The following is an 18490-nucleotide window of genomic DNA, read 5'->3' on the forward strand; positions in this document are numbered from 1 at the left end:
TGCTTCAACAGTTCGACTGGTCACCAACTGTTATCACATGGGAGTGTCATCTGCATGCATACTATCCTAAGACATTCCAATTCTGCACATTTCTCCTTCTTACACCAATTATAAATGCCCCACTGTAGGGGGAACTTAAAAATGTGCACATTTGTCCAGAGTATTCAGGTTAGGGGCAGGACTAAATTACACCCCACACACACGCAGTGAGGCTGCAATCTTGCATCATAGAAGTCGGGTTCGCTCAGGGCTTTAAGTGGGCCAGGGCTGGCGGGGCTTATGCCCATCAGGATTCAACAATTGCTCTAAAGTCGAGGCTCAGCCAGGAGTCATCTAACTGATTTGCCACACTAAAAGATGAGTACGATACTGATCTTGCTCAGTAGGTGTCACTATCAAACATGTATATAATCACATCATTAGCAGACAAAAAGAATGGTCGACCTTGAGGATATTACGGCACTCGCGCTTGGGGGACTGTCGCTTAAGGGTGTGACCAAGGATATCCTCAAAAACCTTGTTTCAAAATGATAAAGAACCGGTCACCCCTTATTCTTGCGCCAGTCAACTTCAAAATTCTCCTCAAAAGAATTCAGTTCAAGACTGTTGACATGTTACTATTAGTGGTATATTAATACAGATGTCCCTGTGTCAACACGTGTTTCAACCTCATATGGTCTTCATCAAGACAGGGCTATTATTCAAAACCATTCATTACAAATTTTGCGCCAAACATATATATAGTAAATTATTTATATTTAACATAAATATATGAAATACATTTAGTAGTCAACAATTTTAGGATAATTTGGTCCTCTCTCTTTTGTCGTCGTCTCTGGAGAGAGACCTCTGTCTGGATCTATGGGGCACGTCGTGTGCTGGTAGGCTAGGCCTAGGAAACGGTCACCCCCGGTAACTGGTGACAGAAACCAAACACTCTTTCTCCTTGGGTTTATTTTTGCCACCTCCCTGCCACAGAGTCCTGGCTCTTGTCTCTGAAACCCAGTTGTCATCTGCCTCTTCAATGATTCACGGCAGTCTCGTGCTTAAGGGGACCCACCTTACACCACTCAACCTTGTTTCTTATCTCCTTTCTCAGTCCCCTCAAATCCTTGCCACATGCTTGCACGTCCTCCCCACTTTAACTTGCTCTCAACAGACAATAAGCTTGCCTGTTCCCTCTTCTCTTCTTAGAACACTTCTAAGCCCACTTCCTCTATTCTGACCAGGGCTGTTCCTCCTGTCTATTCTCTTAGCAGTCTCTCCAGAAACTTCCTCACCATACGTTCCCTCTTCCTGCTTAAATCTTTCTGCAATTTCTCTACAACTTCATCCATATTACACTCCTTCACTTCCTTCCTGTACCCTGCTGATGTTTCCCCTCACTACCTCCATATTCTCCTTTACCTCCTGATGTCCTTCCTAATCTCCTCCTTAGCACTTTCCTTCACGGAAACAAACTCCTTCCCTCTCTTCCTTTGCGCTTCAGCTACTTCTCCTCAGACTTCCTCCTCTACCAACCTCAAACGTCTCTGTCCTCTCCAATGTCCACTCCTCGGTCACAAGGTGGTTGCTGCTGAGCATTCCGTTTGAAGGGTGGGGAAACTGCAAAACTGTTTCTCCTGCATGTAGGTTTGTGTTAGTTTGTCTCCCACTGATTTCAGTGAAGGCAGTAGCTGCACAGGACTCTCTTCTTTATGCTTGCAGCTGTGGGAGAGAGATTAGCTTTTTGTCTTCCCGGGCTTCCTGGAAGTGTGGGAAAGAAGTAGTTATTTCTTGGTGTCCGGTTCCTGCATGGGCGAGGACTTCTGCTCCTTCTGCCACACCAGATATTAAATAGTAGAGAGGTGCAAGCTCCCTCTCAGTGCCCCTTTTGGAAGGTGGGAAACACTACAATGGGTGCTCAGGTCCTCTCTACAGCCTCCCTTGAGCTGGATCCAGAGGCGTGTCTTTCTAGACTGTTTCAGGTTTTCCCTGATTTGCATTATGGGAAATATAGTCCTCAGCGTGGCTTGTTAGTTCGGTCTGGATCATTTGGGTTTGGGTCATGTTCTGTAGTATCTTTCCTGCCTTCAGGGACCCCACTAGAGATTCTCCACAGTGGTTCTCCCTGAATTTACGAGATCTGTTCCAGGTTTTCCCTTTGATACCAAGGGGAATTCTGGAAGCTCATCAGAGACCCTTCAGAAGGAAAAACGAGTAGCGAGGAAAAACACCAGTGAATGAGGCCCAAGCAAAGGCGCACCACTCCATCTCCCACTTCCTACTGATCCTCCTTAGCTCCCACATACAAGTCAAAAGAAGAATACTCAAACATATAGAGAAAGCTGCACTAGAATCACATGTGCCTCATAATGTATGCAATTCCATAAGACCACAGCAGGTTCCTCATCCAGCCCTGTGGTAAGGCAATTGGGAGTCATGACTTAGAAGGGGCTCCCCCTGATCACTGGTGTCAGGAATAAGTTAAACATAGAATGGACGAATCTTGAGCGCATCTCTGTACTCCACATCATGGAAGAAGTATCCACTCACTGGTAAGGAATTCACGCGCCTGCCGATGCGGGAAGTTTATTCCATCCTGTCCACCCTCTTTGGAGCCCCCCATTGGCCCGGAGAAGATCGCTGTCCGAGACTCAGTGGACAAGTGATAGGACTGAGCCCCTAGGAATAACTAAATGGGTGTGCACGTGTCCATCAATGGCAGCACATTTGCATTTGAAAGCATGCAAGCACTCCATCATGTCTTCCAGGAGCTATACGCCAATCTGGAAGAAGGATCTGAGCTGGTGGAGAGGATGCACCAATAAACAAGAGTTTCTATTTGACATAGCATTTGAGGGGGTACACACAGTGACCCCAACAATGAGTATGACAGTACTAGCAGATCTTTGTATGGGACTGGACAAAACACACAGTCAAAAAATAGAGGTGCTTTATCACTACTCAAATGAGGCGAGCCAGAGAAAAGGGTGCATAAGCAAGTCAAATCCCCAGACAAGCTCAGAAAAAAGACCAGGTTGCATCTCGCAGGATCCAGACAACCTCAGCACTCAAGCAACAGAACCAGCTACCGGCCATAGAGGGGGAAGAGGAATAGCAAGGGCCATCACACATCCACCTTACCTTGAGCAAGGCTAAATCGCTCACAGGACACCTTGCTCCTGACTGAGTCGACAGTCCATTGGAGGACCTGGTAGGAGGAAGAGTCTGATTGTTTAGCAGCCAGTAGCATTGTTCATTTAGGGATACCTGGGTGCTATAAATTATAAGAAAAGGATCCACCCTTGATCAACCCCTCTGGACTCAAACAGTCAGGACACTCGAGCAACCGGCTGCAGAGAACTGGGCAGCTCTTTGGAAGGAGAGTTGGGTTCCCCAACGGACATGTGCCATTGCCACGGTCCCTTCATCTGAAAGGGGAAGGGTGGGGGGAGGTTATTATATAGTCTTCCTGATCCCAAAGTCATCAGGATCCTTGCAGATGTTCGGGATCTGAAGAAAGCTAACTGGTTCACCTGGAATCCCGATTAAAGATGGAATCCCTTACAAAAGATCATTCCCCTCACATGAGAGGGAGAATAGCTGACATCCCATGACCTCACAGAGCGCAACCTTCATGTACACACTCAGCCAGAGGGCTACCAGTTGCTATGATTCACTCTCCATCACCACCATTTCCAAATTATAACCCTCCTGTTTGGGCTGCGCTCCGCCCGCTGTTTCTTACAAATGTCATGCTATCATTGTTAGGAATGAGGAAGGGTTTGCAGCGTTCCCGTTCCAAGATGAGTGGCTCTTCCAGGAGGCCAACCGTGAAACTGCAGAATCTGCACTATTAAAGGCAACAGGCTTACTAAGGCAGCATGGGTTTTTCCTGAACTGAGAGAAGCCTTATCTGACTCCAGCCCAGAAAAAACGGTTTATAAACGCTCACTTTTTGCAACATATAGGCTGTATCCATCATGCAGGAGGAATCCAAGCTGTTGTTGCCTGGATAGGCAATGCTTAGAGTCCAAAGGTTGTCAGAGACATATGCCTTTCTGGCCCCATGGGCTAAAACAATACCTACGTCCTCTGCTGACTCACCTACAGATTACAAAGTTCTGGGTCCCATGACCCCAGCTCTCAGGCGGCATCACCAATCGTGGTTAGTGCCTTCCTATCTCCTGAAGGGATTCTTTCCAAACCTACCCTGGAAATGATCCAGGAGTCCGACGCCAGCCATCAAGATTTTGGGGAAATTAACCCATTGAGGGATTATAGTCGACACAAGAAAGAATAATATCCTCCATTTGAAAGTTGCCAGACACCATTCTAAGGGCCATGATGTTCTTCTTCCACCAGATACAATGGTGTTTGTAATAGCTGCCCACAAATATAGCCTTCGGTCTATTAAATATTGACAGGAATTGTATAAACGTAAAACCGACACAAAGCCAGGCAATTTGAAAGCTTACCTCCAAGGTGGCTCGGAGAGAGGTACCGCTGGGGCGGTGCTGGGAAAGCCTGCTCAGATGCAGACACCAAAACCATGGAACACCCACCGAAAACAGCATTTACTCTTATGGGGGGTTTATGCAATTCCCAAAAGTTAAAGCATCCACAAACAGATACCTGATTTGTCCTTCCTTCTTCCAAAGAAGCAATGTCACTCACCCACGACAGAAAGAAAACAAGCACTGGCAAATCCACCAGTTCTGGCTTTTAAGTGTGTGGGCATGGGAGAGGCATTTACCTAGAACTAGCATAATGGTACTACCTGACCATGAGATGGCACAAGCTGGAAAATGTTGTGAGTACCAGGTCATATGATGTCAGTTCCTGGTAGAGGCCTATCTAATATCTACACAAAAGCCAGAACTGTTGGCTTTGTCAGTCGTTGCTGTAAACATGTGCAAGGGATGCGAGGAGGCACATATTGCTTATACATCGAGTGGCTGAAAGCAAACATAGTTAAGATATTTTGATTACAACAGTAGCTCATTTACAATGGAAATGCAACCATTAACTCTCAGAACACTGTTTAGAAATAACAGTGGTAAGCCCTATGGAGTACAAAGTTTAATAGTGCGTGACAGAACAAGTGGAAAGAAATCCCAGGAGGCTGTATTTCAAAGTGTGCAGAGGCAGGTGGTTTGTGGGAACGTACCATAGGGAGTTGCATGACCACGGACAGTCAATGTGTGGACAGTAACCAAACACAACCCACAGGCTGCGGTTCCCTTCTCACATTTCCCTCCTTTCTGTACTTTAATGCAATAGTTCAATTTTTTAGGTGGTGCTTAAGCTCCACCGAATGGCCAAAACTAAAAAAGAATACCGGAAGTGTGCTGAAAGTGTTTGGCGGTGTTGGCGGCGGGTTTTGCTTCTCTGCACCTTTAATTGATTTTCCCAGAATCACGCTATCCCTCACTTGGAGCCCATAAGACTGCCGGTTACAGCGGAAGTGTGCTGAAAGTGTTTGGCGGTGTTCGGAAGAGGGCAGCGACAATTCAGGTGAGTCATCCAGGGATTTTGTGAGTGCGCGGCAGAGTAAGCCTTTTGGGACCAGCTACAGTGGCTGACGCTCTGTTCTCTCTGACAAACTAATGACTCACTACCCATCACAAACATACATCACTCTGCTGTGCCCAGTTGCAGTTCTAGTGACAGCAGAGACTAAGCTCTGCTTTGCTGTGCAGGAGACAGCCCCACTTACCTAGATAAACATTTATTTGATATTCTCCCGATATTTCTTTCCTCCGATGGTTTTACTGTGTGGAGCTGAAATGGATTTGGTACTGACCCCATCACAGGGATCAGATTATAGCGTTAGGGCAATATAGCCTGGATTGTTTCGGAAACCCAGCATGGGTAAGGACGCTGACAGTTTTGTCTGGGCTTAATTGTGGTGGTAATCCCAGTCTGCTGTTCTTGGATCTGAACTTGGATCAGTTGCACCTCCCTATTAGTGGGACAGTACTGCTTAATCGAAAGTGCATCTACTAACCAGATTCTCGAGTATGGTAGGGGGGAGGGACGGACTAAGGCATCTCCTCAAGCTGTCGGGCATTCCCTGCCTACCGAGACAATTAGAATTTAAGCTGGGGTCAAAGTGTGTTCCAACGAGGTTGCAAAGTGGTGTACTGCACTTGGTGGGTCCCCTCTCTGTGGTTTCTTGTAGTTTCATACTGCCAAAAGACCATCGATAGGTTTATTTCGCCAGCGGGTCCCTTGAGGGCTGACAGCGTACTCTCCCTCACAGTGGCCTAGTAGCGAACAAAAGGGTTTTTTTTTTTTAATGAGACTGCTCAGTGGCAATCCCTGTGGTCTAAGGAGCTAGGGATACAGATCTATTGGAACACTTGGAATATCTGCATCTGCGCTTATACTAAGAAATGAAAACTCAAGTTATGTGAAGAGTGGTCCCAGTTTATTTTTTTCAAGCCAAGGGGACAATTTATCTGGACTGTCTTTTGCATTGTGCACAGGGCGTTTCTCTGGTTGTATCCTTGGGTCAAACATTTTAATAGGGATTTTACGATTTATAAATTCATACATTTTATCCATCATTATTATCTTGTCAGCTATTTTTAGCCACTGTTTTTCGAAAATTTTACCTCGGGTTTTAACTTTGGTTTACACAGTTTAATCTTGATCCTATGAATTAGGAATTGTATTCATCATCATTAACTTTTACATTTCTAATTTACAATCAGTTTTAATTCAGATTTTTATATTGAATTTGTGCTTGATTTTTCCTTGTAATCCTCCGTCCATAGCCCTGGGACAGACCCGCGTTTGCAGCCTGGCCTGGATGGAGTACCCATGGTTCAAACACTGATTACAACAATGCGTGCACAGGTCTAGGCTGAACAGCATAATGCTTCCCAGGAGGGTTCGAGTAATAGCCCCCTCAGAGGCAATGGAATTATTAAGTACACAAGGAGGGAGGGATGTGAAGGGCCCAAGCAACAATTTACTGTTACCGGCCATGAATTTCTTGATGACATTCAAAATATATATCATGAATACCTTGTAGATTTTGGACGACCAGGTGAGATCATTAAGAAAGGAGGATGAGGCAAGGGGCAATAAAGTCAAGCTAAGCATGACCTGTAACCCTACTGGGAGGCAAGCTGAGCAAGCAGAAGCCCTGGAATGAAATGCTGGAATAAATGGAGAACAGGTCAGAGGTAATGGACCTGTGGTTCCCATTGAGATACATCCTCCTGTAGGCCATCCTCCCAGTCAGCAGATGTTCTCCCAGATGTCAGAGCGCTCCCAGCCATTACCCCTGGGCTCGAACCCCTAAAGTATCCTAGGTCGAGAACAAGCCACAAGCAGAAAAACTGTTCTACAAAAACAGGATAAGGTGGATTCAAAGCGATACCCATTGCAGTTGCCCCTGGAAGAATTACTGTTAGAGGGCGTAATACTAAATGTACCCACTTTAGGAATAGGGTGCATTGAAGATTGTGCGGCCCTGATCAACAAATCAGCCCAGTGGGTTAACTCACACATTGAGGGAAATCTTATAGACCCCCGCATGATTATAACGGCCCGTGGAACATCATGGGTGGGCAGCAAGGATAAGTCAATAGCTGGTAACTGTGTGGTGTTGACTTTGAAAAATGTACATGTGACCAAGTATTTGGCTGAGTCCAATCTGGGCACTCCGAGCTATATTTGCAGGGCTTGGATAGTGGCGTTAATTTTTTTCTACCCCCAAGATAGGGAGAAGCGAGGGATAGCTTCTAGGCCAATGAGCCATGTCCATCTAAATAGACCCATAGGTCCTTCCCGGACCTCGCATGAGACGGCCCATTCTTCATCTTCATATGGTGTGATTCACAGTAGGGAGGGGGCTGGACTGGTTGATAGAGTACCTGATCCAGCATTGTCTGGGAACCAATTTGCCCGTCTCTCTGACATGGATTATTGTATGATGCCAGTCCCTGGGGGTTTCCCTGTGTGGAGTCTATGGAAAATACCCTATTTATTTGTCATGGAATGTAGCCGGAAAAAAAACAGATTAGCATGTACAGAGTCACCGAGGGTACTCCGCGAGATATACATTATGTTACTCCAAGAAACATGGACCCGGGATGAAATCAGCGTGGATGGTTTTGTCTCATATCAGTGGGTGGCATAGAAAAATAAGAGAGGTAGAAGCTAAGGGGGGCTGTTTATCCTGGTTAAAACATACTTGGAGTGTGCAGGTGGTCCTGGCCAACACTGTGACCTTCATTTTGGTGTTCAAAATGCATAGATCAGGCCAAGTGGACCTTTTAGTAGTGAATTTCTACAATAGTCCTCATAAACAACACGAGAAAAACTGTTTGGGTGTTTTAGCCCTTGTGCTGGAGGAATTCTCTGTAAGATTCCCCCCACCCTCCCACCTGGGGAATTTTGTGCTATATACTTGGAGGAGATTTAAAATGCAAAACCTATTTGACATCACAGAAGATGCTGTGGCAGGGATACCTTCGCCCACCATGATGGATACCTGTCTTTGTGTGGAAGGTTTTGTGCCTTTGGCACTACCTTTATGAGTGGGGATTACATTCCACAAATGGGTGGTTGGCTGGGGATATACCTGGCAGAGTTACTTTTTCCTCAGCAATAGGTATCTCCAAAATAGATCACTTTTGTGTCCCGGTAGTGCACTGGAGACTTATAGAGGCGTTTGAGGTACTGACCGACATTTTGTGGTGATCACTTCCCCATTATACTGTGGATTAAGTCTGCTGTAGGGGTGGATACGCAAGCCAAGTATATCCGCTGGAAGTATCTCTCGACATCTCCCGGCGTAGGCTCAAATTGAAGGATGACAGGAAGGATAGACTACTAAAAAGGGCAGTAGTGTCAAGTTCGCGTAAACTTTATACTTTGCTGTCGGATCATGTTATAAGAAAGTTCTGGCTACTAGAAAAAGAGAAATAGCGGAAGAAGCATGGGAAGCCTGAGTGGTAGCTGCAAGGGATAAGGATTCCAAATTATTCTGGGAAATTGCAGAGAAGGGCCCTTATTATAAATCCACTATGGAGACCCTGATCAATAATGTTACAGGCAGGGCATGGTTGGAAAATGTTTCCTCACTCTATAGTGTGGGGAGTAGGGTGAGGGAGATGGACAAGCAGAAAGGGGTAGACTAGAACGCAGTGATGAGACGGGTAATGACGATAGCATTGCGTTCTTAGTGGAGGCAATATAGAAGGGCATTGGATGCCAACGATGCAATAGAGCACCGGGCCCAGATAATATTCCGGCAGTCCTATTTGGTATGAGCCAGATCTCTGGGCACCAGTGCTGACCCAAGGGTTAGATGCTATATGTACAGGGGTGGGGGGGGAGCTATCCCGCCCTCATGGCGGTAATCCAGCCCATTTACAAGAAGGTATCCCGGACTTTACTTGCTTCATACAGAGCCATCTTACTCCTGGATTCAATTTTCAAAATATTGGGTAGGGCTATATATTGGCCCGACTGGAGGACTGGGTTGCGAGTAGTGAAGTTCTCTCCCATGTCCAGTTAGGATTTAGGCCAGGGTTAGGCACAGCAGAACAGGTACTCAATCTTTACTTAGTACTGGCACATTCACTCTATTTGAGGGAGGAGCCCATATATCTGGCCTTCATGGACCGAAGCACAGCATTTGACAAAGACAGTCGTGCAAAGCCGTGGGACATGCTCAGGTCCATGAATTGCCGGGGGCATTGGTGGACCTCATGGCGAGGCTGCATAGTAATTCTCAAGCCTGTGCAAGGAGTGGTGTTAATGGGCGCTCTACGAGCTCCTTTATTGTCGAATAGGTGGTGTGTCAGGGAAGTGTGTTGGCACCCCTCCTATTCTGCTTATACATAAACGGTCTGTACAAGCAACTAGTAAAGTCCTCCCGGATGTTCCAAAGTTGGTTAGCCGGCCCCTACCAGTCTTGGTGTATGCAGATGATTCCGTTCTGATGGCCCACATGCCAAGGGCCCTGCATGCCCTCATTTCGGAACATGCCCCATTTATAGAGGACCTGGACTTGGTGGGAAAGACAGCTAAGTCTGCGGTGATGTCCTGTTGGAAAGGGAGATGAAGGATCAATTTTAGGGCCATGCATTGTAGGACCATTGTTATCCTCAGGGTGGACCACTTTGATTATTTGGGTGTTAGATTTTCCGCCAACATGGGCGCTATGGCCCATGTTAATAAACAAGTACTGCACTTTAAGCAGGCTCTGAGTGAGGTCTCTAGGGCAATGTCTTTGTTTAAAGCAAAGCTGACTGCCCCCTTGCTCCAGTTGTACAAGGGAAAAGTAGCTTTGGTTGCTAAATTTGTGATGGAGTTGTGGGGTTACTCTAATGTTCCATATCCCAGAGAACCAATTTATGAAAAATCTGTTGGGGCTCCCAACTTCTTCTTCTAATTTTGGAGTCTTGACGGAATTGGGTTGGACATTAAATAGCTACATGATCTCCCTGCAGCCAGTACTACACTGGCTTAGATTAGGGGTAATAGCAGGGCAACACTTACCCATGAATTGATTACCTTCCTGATAGTCAAGGATCCGGGTGTTAAGATCCTGTGGCTGGCTCATATCAGGAAACAGGAGATAAACTGCACACATTTGTACCCACCCAGTAGTGTGCTCTCCAGGGGAGAAATTAATCGATGGGCTGCTTGTTTTTATGAGTCTGTGTACCTGGATAGAGAAAGTAGAGAAATTATGAAGCCGAAAAATCGAGGCATGATGACTATCATGTCTGCGGGTGTCCAGCATTATTTATTATGGGCAGAATTTCCCAAGGGTCGTGTTCTTGTGCCTAGGCCAGGTTCAACTGCATCCCCCTAAAGGCTGTGGTGGCAGCATAGGCCAGGATGGGGGGTGGGGGTGTGAAGATAGATCCCCATACGAGGTCCTGGCACATTTGAACCTGTTATGTCCCGCATATGTTAAGGCGAGAAAACTGCTTATACACCGATTATTAAGGGAATTGGGCGTGTTACGACATAGACCAGCTCTAATGTATCTGCTATGGGCAAACTCACCACAAGTGGGCTGGTCATTACTCTCGTACTTAAAAATAAAACTTTTTCATAGGAAACGACTGCTTGATATATTGTCCTGATGATGAGTTTTTATATATTGATCAATGAACTGAACTTGCATTTTTTCCTGTTTGTTGTTGCTGGTTTGGTCTTAAGATGGTATGTTTTTATGGTGTTATAATTGTATGCATTTTGTAATGGTTTTATGGATTTCTTTTATATGCAAATCCGAATAAACTTGGTGATAATGAATACCCTAGATTTTCACAAAAGAAGTGAAACATCTGCTCTCATACCTCTTCATAGAAACAAATGCTAGCAGAAATGACAACGAAGGAAGCTACTGAAGCTCAAATACTTATCCAAGTATTGTAATACACAATCTAGCGTCATCCGTCCACGTGGAATCCCCTCTCTGTAGGAAATATCCATAGGCTGCAGCATAAAGCCTGGCATTTTCAAATGTGAAAATTCACAAGAGTCTTCAGAGAAATGAAAGCATTGTTTTTCACACGTAGGCTATCCCAGAAATCCTTGCTAAGGCACTTCTCGTGCCCGATCCTACCTTGGTTTCTCTTTCATTGCCTTGGGCGTGGACTGTGAAGGTGCCATCTTTCCTTGAGTTCTCAGTGACAATGCGTGTCTCAACACCTGGAAGCGGACTCCCAACAGACCCTGAAGAAGGGGATAAAAGAAGATGGCTGCTTAGTAACACATTGGAAACGCAATCATACTTTTGATGAGGGCAAGGCTATATAACGGTACAACAGCATTAATGACGCATAGAGCAACTTAATAACGGCACTTCGAGTTAGACATATTTTTTAATATTCTGAATAGAAGCAAAAAACAAGCATTGGCAATGCCAACAGTTGTGGCTTTTGTGTAGGCATCGGAAAGGCATTTGCCAGGCATTTGTGCAATGGTATTAACTGTCCATCAGTGGTATCAGCGGCAAAAGGGTTTGAGTACCTGGGCATCTTATAGCAGTGCCAGACAAATGCCTATTACTTATACACAACCCAAAACTGATGGTTTGCTAATGCTTGTTTTCAGCAGAATTTCAGTTAAAGACATAAATACTGCTTATAAATCGAGTGGCTGAATGCAGATCTGGTTAAGACAGTTTTATTACAGCAGTAGCTACTTTACAGCACCAACTAAGTAATTAGTTTTTAGAAGACTTCGCTTAAAAACCACTGGCAGACACTTAAAGATCAAAGTTCCATCTCTTATTGCTTGATAAACCTAGCTCAAAAAGATCGTAGAACGATGTGTTTTGGGTGGAGAGGGGCAGGGAGCGGGTGAGAATGGCAATAGGAATTAACATGGCCATGGCCCATGGGCAGTCAATGAGTGGGTAAATAACCAAACAGCTACAAGACACCTACAACTTTGACTTCAAGTTCCAGCAGGGAAAACTTCTCCTTGTAAGCACTTTTATGATTGGGAAGTTTGGCTACAAGTTTCAGCAATTATTGTTTTTCTTCGCAAACACTTTTTCTTGCTGGTGCTGGGAAGATGGCCTGCAAGTTCTAGCATCCAATGTGTCTACTTTCAGTCACTTTCCTATTGTCCCTAGGAGCTTTGCCGTCAAGTTCCAGCATGCAAAGATTCTCCTTGCATTCGCTTCCTCTCTTGGTGCTATGAACTTTGCCGTTAAAGGCCAGCATGCAGTCACACTCAGTCACTTTCTTAGTGGATCTGGGAACCTTTCTTCCAATTCCAGGACACATTTGTTCTCCTTCTAAACGCTTGCTCAATGGGCACTAGTAACTTTATCTCCAGGTTCTAATCTGCAGCCTTTCTGTCTTTCATCAGTTTCTAAATTGCTTTCTCTTCTGGTCCTACTCTTACGTACTCTCTTCAATCAGTTTCTCACTTGGCTTCGGGTTCAAACATGCAGCCTTTCAGCCTCTTTGTCTAATGTTTCCTCATTGTGGGTCCCTGGGGCTTCTGCCCTTTGGACTTCTCTATTCTCTGTCTCTCCATTTCCGCAGAGGTGGGTGTCAGGTAATCTCTCTCCTATCACAGCTTCGGTGGCTCTGTGTGATGCTGGCATCTAGCACTGCTCCTCTTCCTCTCACTCCCGTCTTTTGCTTGCATTCTCTAGCTCTCTTGGCACCTCTGAATCCTCCCTTTCTTGTGCTCGCTGCTGCTCAGGTGTTCCACGTCTGACTGCTCCACCTGCCTTCGTTGATCTCTGTAGGTCCCCCACAATTGTCTTCATTGCAGCTCCATCAGGATTTCTGTCTGAGTTGTTCATGCTTCCTTTTCTCCACCATGCAACGTTACTCTGTGTTTTGCTAATGTCGCTCATGATCCTTCACCACATAACAAAGATGATACCAGTCAAGGTGACGGAAAAGGAAAATATCAAATGCAAGCGTATAAAAATGACAACTGTGCAGTCAACCTTAACATTACAAGAAGACTTTCCAAATAGCACCAAAGATACTTCCCGTCCCATCAGTTCGTTAGATGTCCTTTTCATGTGTGCCAGATCTAACAAGTCTTGTATCCAGTCATCAAAACAGTCTTTTTGCAGAGTGGGCAGAGTGGAGCAGTCCCTGCAGTGGCCTGTTGTCTGTGGAGATTTGTTTATTTTTTTTTATTTTTGCATTTTTAAAGCGCTCACACAGCCCGCGGGCATCGAGGCGCTGTTACAGGAATTGTTTTGTTTTTTTTAGTTGCAAAATTGTTTTTTTGTCTTAATTGCATATTTGTAATGCGCATAAATACCCAGAGGTTTCTAAGCGCGGACCCGGGGATTGAACCTGTGTTGCTTCGTGTCGTCTTGCTTCCAAAGTGAGCACGTTGCCGCTGACCTATCCTCCCGTGACTATGTCGGGGGCAGAGTCAACCTTTAAAAACGTTCCAAAGTCCGCAGAGCGGAGCAGAGCAGACTGGGGCAGATTGGAGCAGTCCCTGCAGTGGTCTTTTACAGCAGTCTGCTGTCTCTGGCGATCTGTTGGAAGAGGAGTCAGACTTAAAAAATGTCCCCAAGTACGCAGAGCGGAGTGGGACAGAGTGCAGCAGTCCCTGCAGTGGTCTGTTGAAGTGGCCTGTGCCCCAGGCTCTGTGCTGTACAAAGGACGGCACAATGGAGGGCCTGGGGGGGTTAGGCGCAGGGTGGGGGAAACAGACAGCGCGAAAAGCAAGGGGAGGGGCAGCCAGGTGGCGCCCCCACCCCCAGTGTTGCCAGGGAACCACAACACAAAAAGGTGTGAGAGGAAAGCAACAGGGGGGCAGGAGGAAGACCGGCCCCCCAAAGGTACAACAAAGGAGCAGGGGAGTATAAGTACCCCCACAGAAAGCAAGAGAAGCACAAACCAGGTAAGGAGCTCACCTCATTCGGGTAAGCTCCTTAGGGCCTGGAAAAGGGGGAGAAGGAAACGTTTTGCTCTTGCAGGCTTATCGTATCTTTTTCTCTCCCACTACAGACGAAGCGGCGTGAGCGGAGAATTTCAGCGACGGAGCGGGAAACTGCCGGGAGCAGGGCCGTGGAGGGCTACAGCTGAAGGAGGATTGCGGGTGGTTCAACGTCCACCCGGGAGCGAAACCAGGAAGCCGACAGCTGAGGGCTGGGCCTGCAGCAGGGAAGAGCAGAGGCCAACCAGGATTGACGAAAGGACGCAGGCGTAGCTGCTCGAGGAAGCTTCCTGTGTGCTCCGAAAGGAAGCCGCAACACAACAAAGCCAGCGCTGAAAGCCCGCGAGCAAGGGAGGAAGAAGAGGGCGTAGCTGGTGTGGGGGGCGGATCGCAAGAACGAGCGGCAACATCGCAGGGCAGGGTTTAAAGGGACAAGCCATAGCACATGCAAACAGTGCACTGAAGAGCGAAGGAGCGGCAGAAAGTGAAGCACCAGAATTAAAGGGACAAACACATTTCAATGAAACGTGGTGCTTTATCTTAAAGGGGCAGGCGAAAATAAGCGCAATACAAGAGGGAAAGGAGAGCACCAGGAAGGATCTAACGGCCCAGTGCACTGCAGATTTTAAAGGCATCCCTGGCAAAAAAGCCAAGGCGGTTTGGAGAGGGACAGCTACACAGGAGTAGCTGGGACAGAAAGGGGCCAGAGGAACAATTAACTAGGAAACTAGAGGAAGGACACAAACGCAATAACCCAAATTTTGACAACCACTGAAAGGGAAGATTTTCAAAAAATGACAGAGGAAAGAGCAAGAAGAGCACAGGAATTCAGTGAATGGGCCAAAAAGGCAGAACAAGAATATGGTGCACAATGGGTGCTGGAAGTAATGCAAAAGGAGGAAAGGGCAAGGGTAATGTCGCCTTTGCTGATAGAGGAGTCCAGCGGCAGCAAAGAAGAGGATGCAGTACCGCAAGGGCAGAAGAGGATGAGAGAGAAGCCAAGAAGGTCCCAGGAGCAGCCGGAGGCACCAAGGAAGAAGCAAAGAAAAGAAAACAAAAAAGGTACTGTAAAAAATGATAATAAACTTGGGAGAAAACTTGTTAAAATGTTGAAAACTTGCATCACAGCTCATGGTAAGTCGCCCAGAACCCGTGGTGTAAAGGGGAGGAAGCACAAAAAGCGCAGGGAGGAACAAGGGGTTGTTACATCAGAACCAGAAAGCAGCAAGGACGAAGAGAGGGACCACTTGGAGGCATGGGTGAAATGGAAGGGAGTAGTGAGCAAGGATAAGAGGAAGGGCGCAGGGGTAGAGGGTGCAGGTGACGGTCAAGGGGCAGAGGGGCCAGGGCCAATAGACAATGGGATCCCCACATCACAGGGGATACCAGCCGCTCCTGGTCCACAAGGCGTCCCAGCCCACCCGTAACGCCCGCAGGGCCTACCCCTATACCAATACCAGGGGCAACTCCACAAGGGGCAGTCCCAGTAGGGCCGCTCACGGGCACAGGAGGAAAGGAGGGTGATCCGGCTATGACAAAATATGGCAGGCCCACGATTGGTAAAGACGCACAAGGCCGATCAATAAAGGCACAGGCATGGTACATTAACGACAAACTGAAGGAAAAAATATGGAGAAAGGAGTTTATAGACATTTTTTCACTTCTAGAATGCCAAAAGAGAGGTATGAATGTATCAATAGAGGACATGAAAGAAGATGAGAAAGGCTTATTAAGGAGAGTAACAGTAGCAAAGAATTTTGATAACTGGATGGCTGCTTTTCAAATAATGTCCACTATTATACTGCAAAAATACCCGGAGGATGGGGTATCTTTGGTCACATACCAGCAGAGAGTATTGAAGGTATACAAAGCATTTGGTGGGGAAGCACGGAAAGAGTATGACCACGAATTTAGAAAAGAAATGGATTGCTTCCCAGATATAGGTTGGGATGAGGAAATCTTTAACCTGTACATATTCAATGTATTAAAGGAAAAATGGGACACCAAGGAGCAGAGTTCGGGAGGACAACAGAAAAGGCAATAATGGCAAAACGATTATAGAAGTGATTACAAGTATAGTAACAGAAGATACGAAAACAGGTATGACAGAGTAGGGTATCAGAGTTTTCGGAGCAGGCAGTACAGTGCACAGAGAAGTTGGCAGAACAGCATACCACCAACAGCACAAGGGGGTGGTAAGGGATATGTTGGGGCAACAAGGACAGAGGCAGCACAGTGTCGAAATTTCGAGAATGGGATACCATGCAGCTGGGGGAAGAAGTGCAAATTCAGCCACAGGTGCGAGAATTGTAAGCGAGGCCATAGTACCGCAAAGTGCACCAGTGCAACGACAAACACCCTCAGGGGGAATAAAAAACAGAACTAAGAGAGGAGATGAGAAGGGGGCCACGCCAGTTAGGATTGAGAACATGGAGAAGTGGCTGCAGGTTTTTCCAGACCAGGAAGCTGCAAAGCAGGTCAGGAGAGGTTTTCGGGAGGGTTTCAAGATTCCATTCAAAGGGCAGGGGTCTCAGAACATCCCAAAAAATCTAAAATCTGCTTCAGAGAACAAGAAGCTGGTGGGCAAGCAAATCAGGAAAGAGGTGGAACTGGGGAGGATAGGGGGCCCCTACAAAACCCCGTCATTTAGTGAATACATATGTTCACCATTGGGACTGGTTCCAAAAAATGAGATAGGCGAATTCAGATTGATTCAGCACTTATCATACCCCCCCAGGGGCATCAGTGAATGATGGCATACCACAGGATGCGGTGTCAGTGACTTACTCGGATTTCCAGGATGCAATAGAGGTAGTCAGGAAAGCAGGAAAGGGGGCATGGATGGCAAAGGCCGATATAAAGTCTACCTTTCGTCTGCTACCTGTTAACAAAGAATCACATAAATGGCTATGTATGCATTGGGAGGGTGAGTATTTCGTGGACAGATGCCTCCCCATGGGATGCGCCATCTCATGCGCCTATTTTGAAAAAGTGAGCTCATTCCTGCAATGGGCTCTCACAAAGGAGATGGAGGAAGCCAAGGTGGTCCACTACCTGGACGATTTCTTATTTGTAGGGCCACTGGGGTCAGAACTGTGCAGGGCCACATTGAACAAATTCATGGCATTAACAGAGGACTGGGGTTTCCCACTGGCAGAAGAAAAAACTATGGGACCAACACAAATAATCCAGTTTTTAGGAATAGAAATTGACTCAAGGGAAGGGGTGTGCAGGAGAAGGTGGCGGACCTACTGGATAAAATCAAGAGCTTGAAAGGGAGTAACAAAGCGGCCGTTAAAGAATTACAAGCATTAGCGGGTAAACTAAACTTTGCTGGTAGGGTTATACCACAAGGTAAAATATTCCAAAGGAGTATTGAGCTGAGAACAAGAGGGGCCAAAGAGGGGCACCACAGAGTCAGGATAGGTGGTGGGATCAATAAAGACATGGAGGTGTGGGGCGAATTCCTTAAATCATTCAATGGGTCAGTGATCTGGCGCTCACCCATAAACGAGGAGGATAAGAGGGTGTTGTTTACAGATGCAGCCAGGGGATTTGGTTTTGGTGCAATTTTGGATAGAGAGTGGTGTGCAGAAAAGTGGCCGGTAACATGGCAGGAGGCAGCATGGACTAGTAACATCACACTGCTGGAGCTATTCCCAATCTGGGTAGCACTATGCGCATGGGAGAGAGAGCTAAATAACAAAGAGTTAAAGGTTTGGTCAGACAACATGGCAGTGGTACACGTGTTAAATAAAGGAAGCGCATCATGCCCGCTGGTATTGGAATTAATGAGGGCAATTACACTGGAATGTCTAAAAAACAATGTGTGCATAAGGGCAGGGCATATCGCCGGAGAATCAAATGTGGTCGCTGACGCCTTGTCTCGTTTTCAGTGGGACAGGTTCAGAGAGCTGAGGCCGGATGCAAAAAGGATCAAAACACCCACACCAAAAAAGGCATGGGTTCCATTGAGAGCGCTGCAGGAAAAACGGTTAACTAGAAGGTTAACTCAGAAAAGGAGGAAAAGCCACAGGAGCAAGGACGAGTGATAGAAAAATTGGCCAGGAATGCCCTGACGTACAAAACGGGTAAG

The 18490-nt window shown here is 46.5% G+C and overlaps 1 protein-coding gene across 1 annotated transcript in view; it reads right to left on the reverse strand.

Moving 5' to 3' along the window:
* Positions 1-18490, reverse strand: part of ACSF3 (acyl-CoA synthetase family member 3) — a 1059592-nt gene that overhangs the window by 663181 nt on the left and 377921 nt on the right. Inside the window, exon 6 of the mRNA XM_069635646.1 lies at positions 11588-11697. Within this exon, the coding sequence (XP_069491747.1) occupies positions 11588-11697 (110 nt within the window). The remainder of the gene's footprint in view (positions 1-11587; positions 11698-18490) is intronic.

The sequence above is a fragment of the Ambystoma mexicanum genome, chromosome 1q (assembly GCF_040938575.1).
Source record: "Ambystoma mexicanum isolate Mex_15411 chromosome 1q, UKY_AmexF1_1, whole genome shotgun sequence".
Classification (NCBI taxonomy): domain Eukaryota; kingdom Metazoa; phylum Chordata; class Amphibia; order Caudata; family Ambystomatidae; genus Ambystoma; species Ambystoma mexicanum.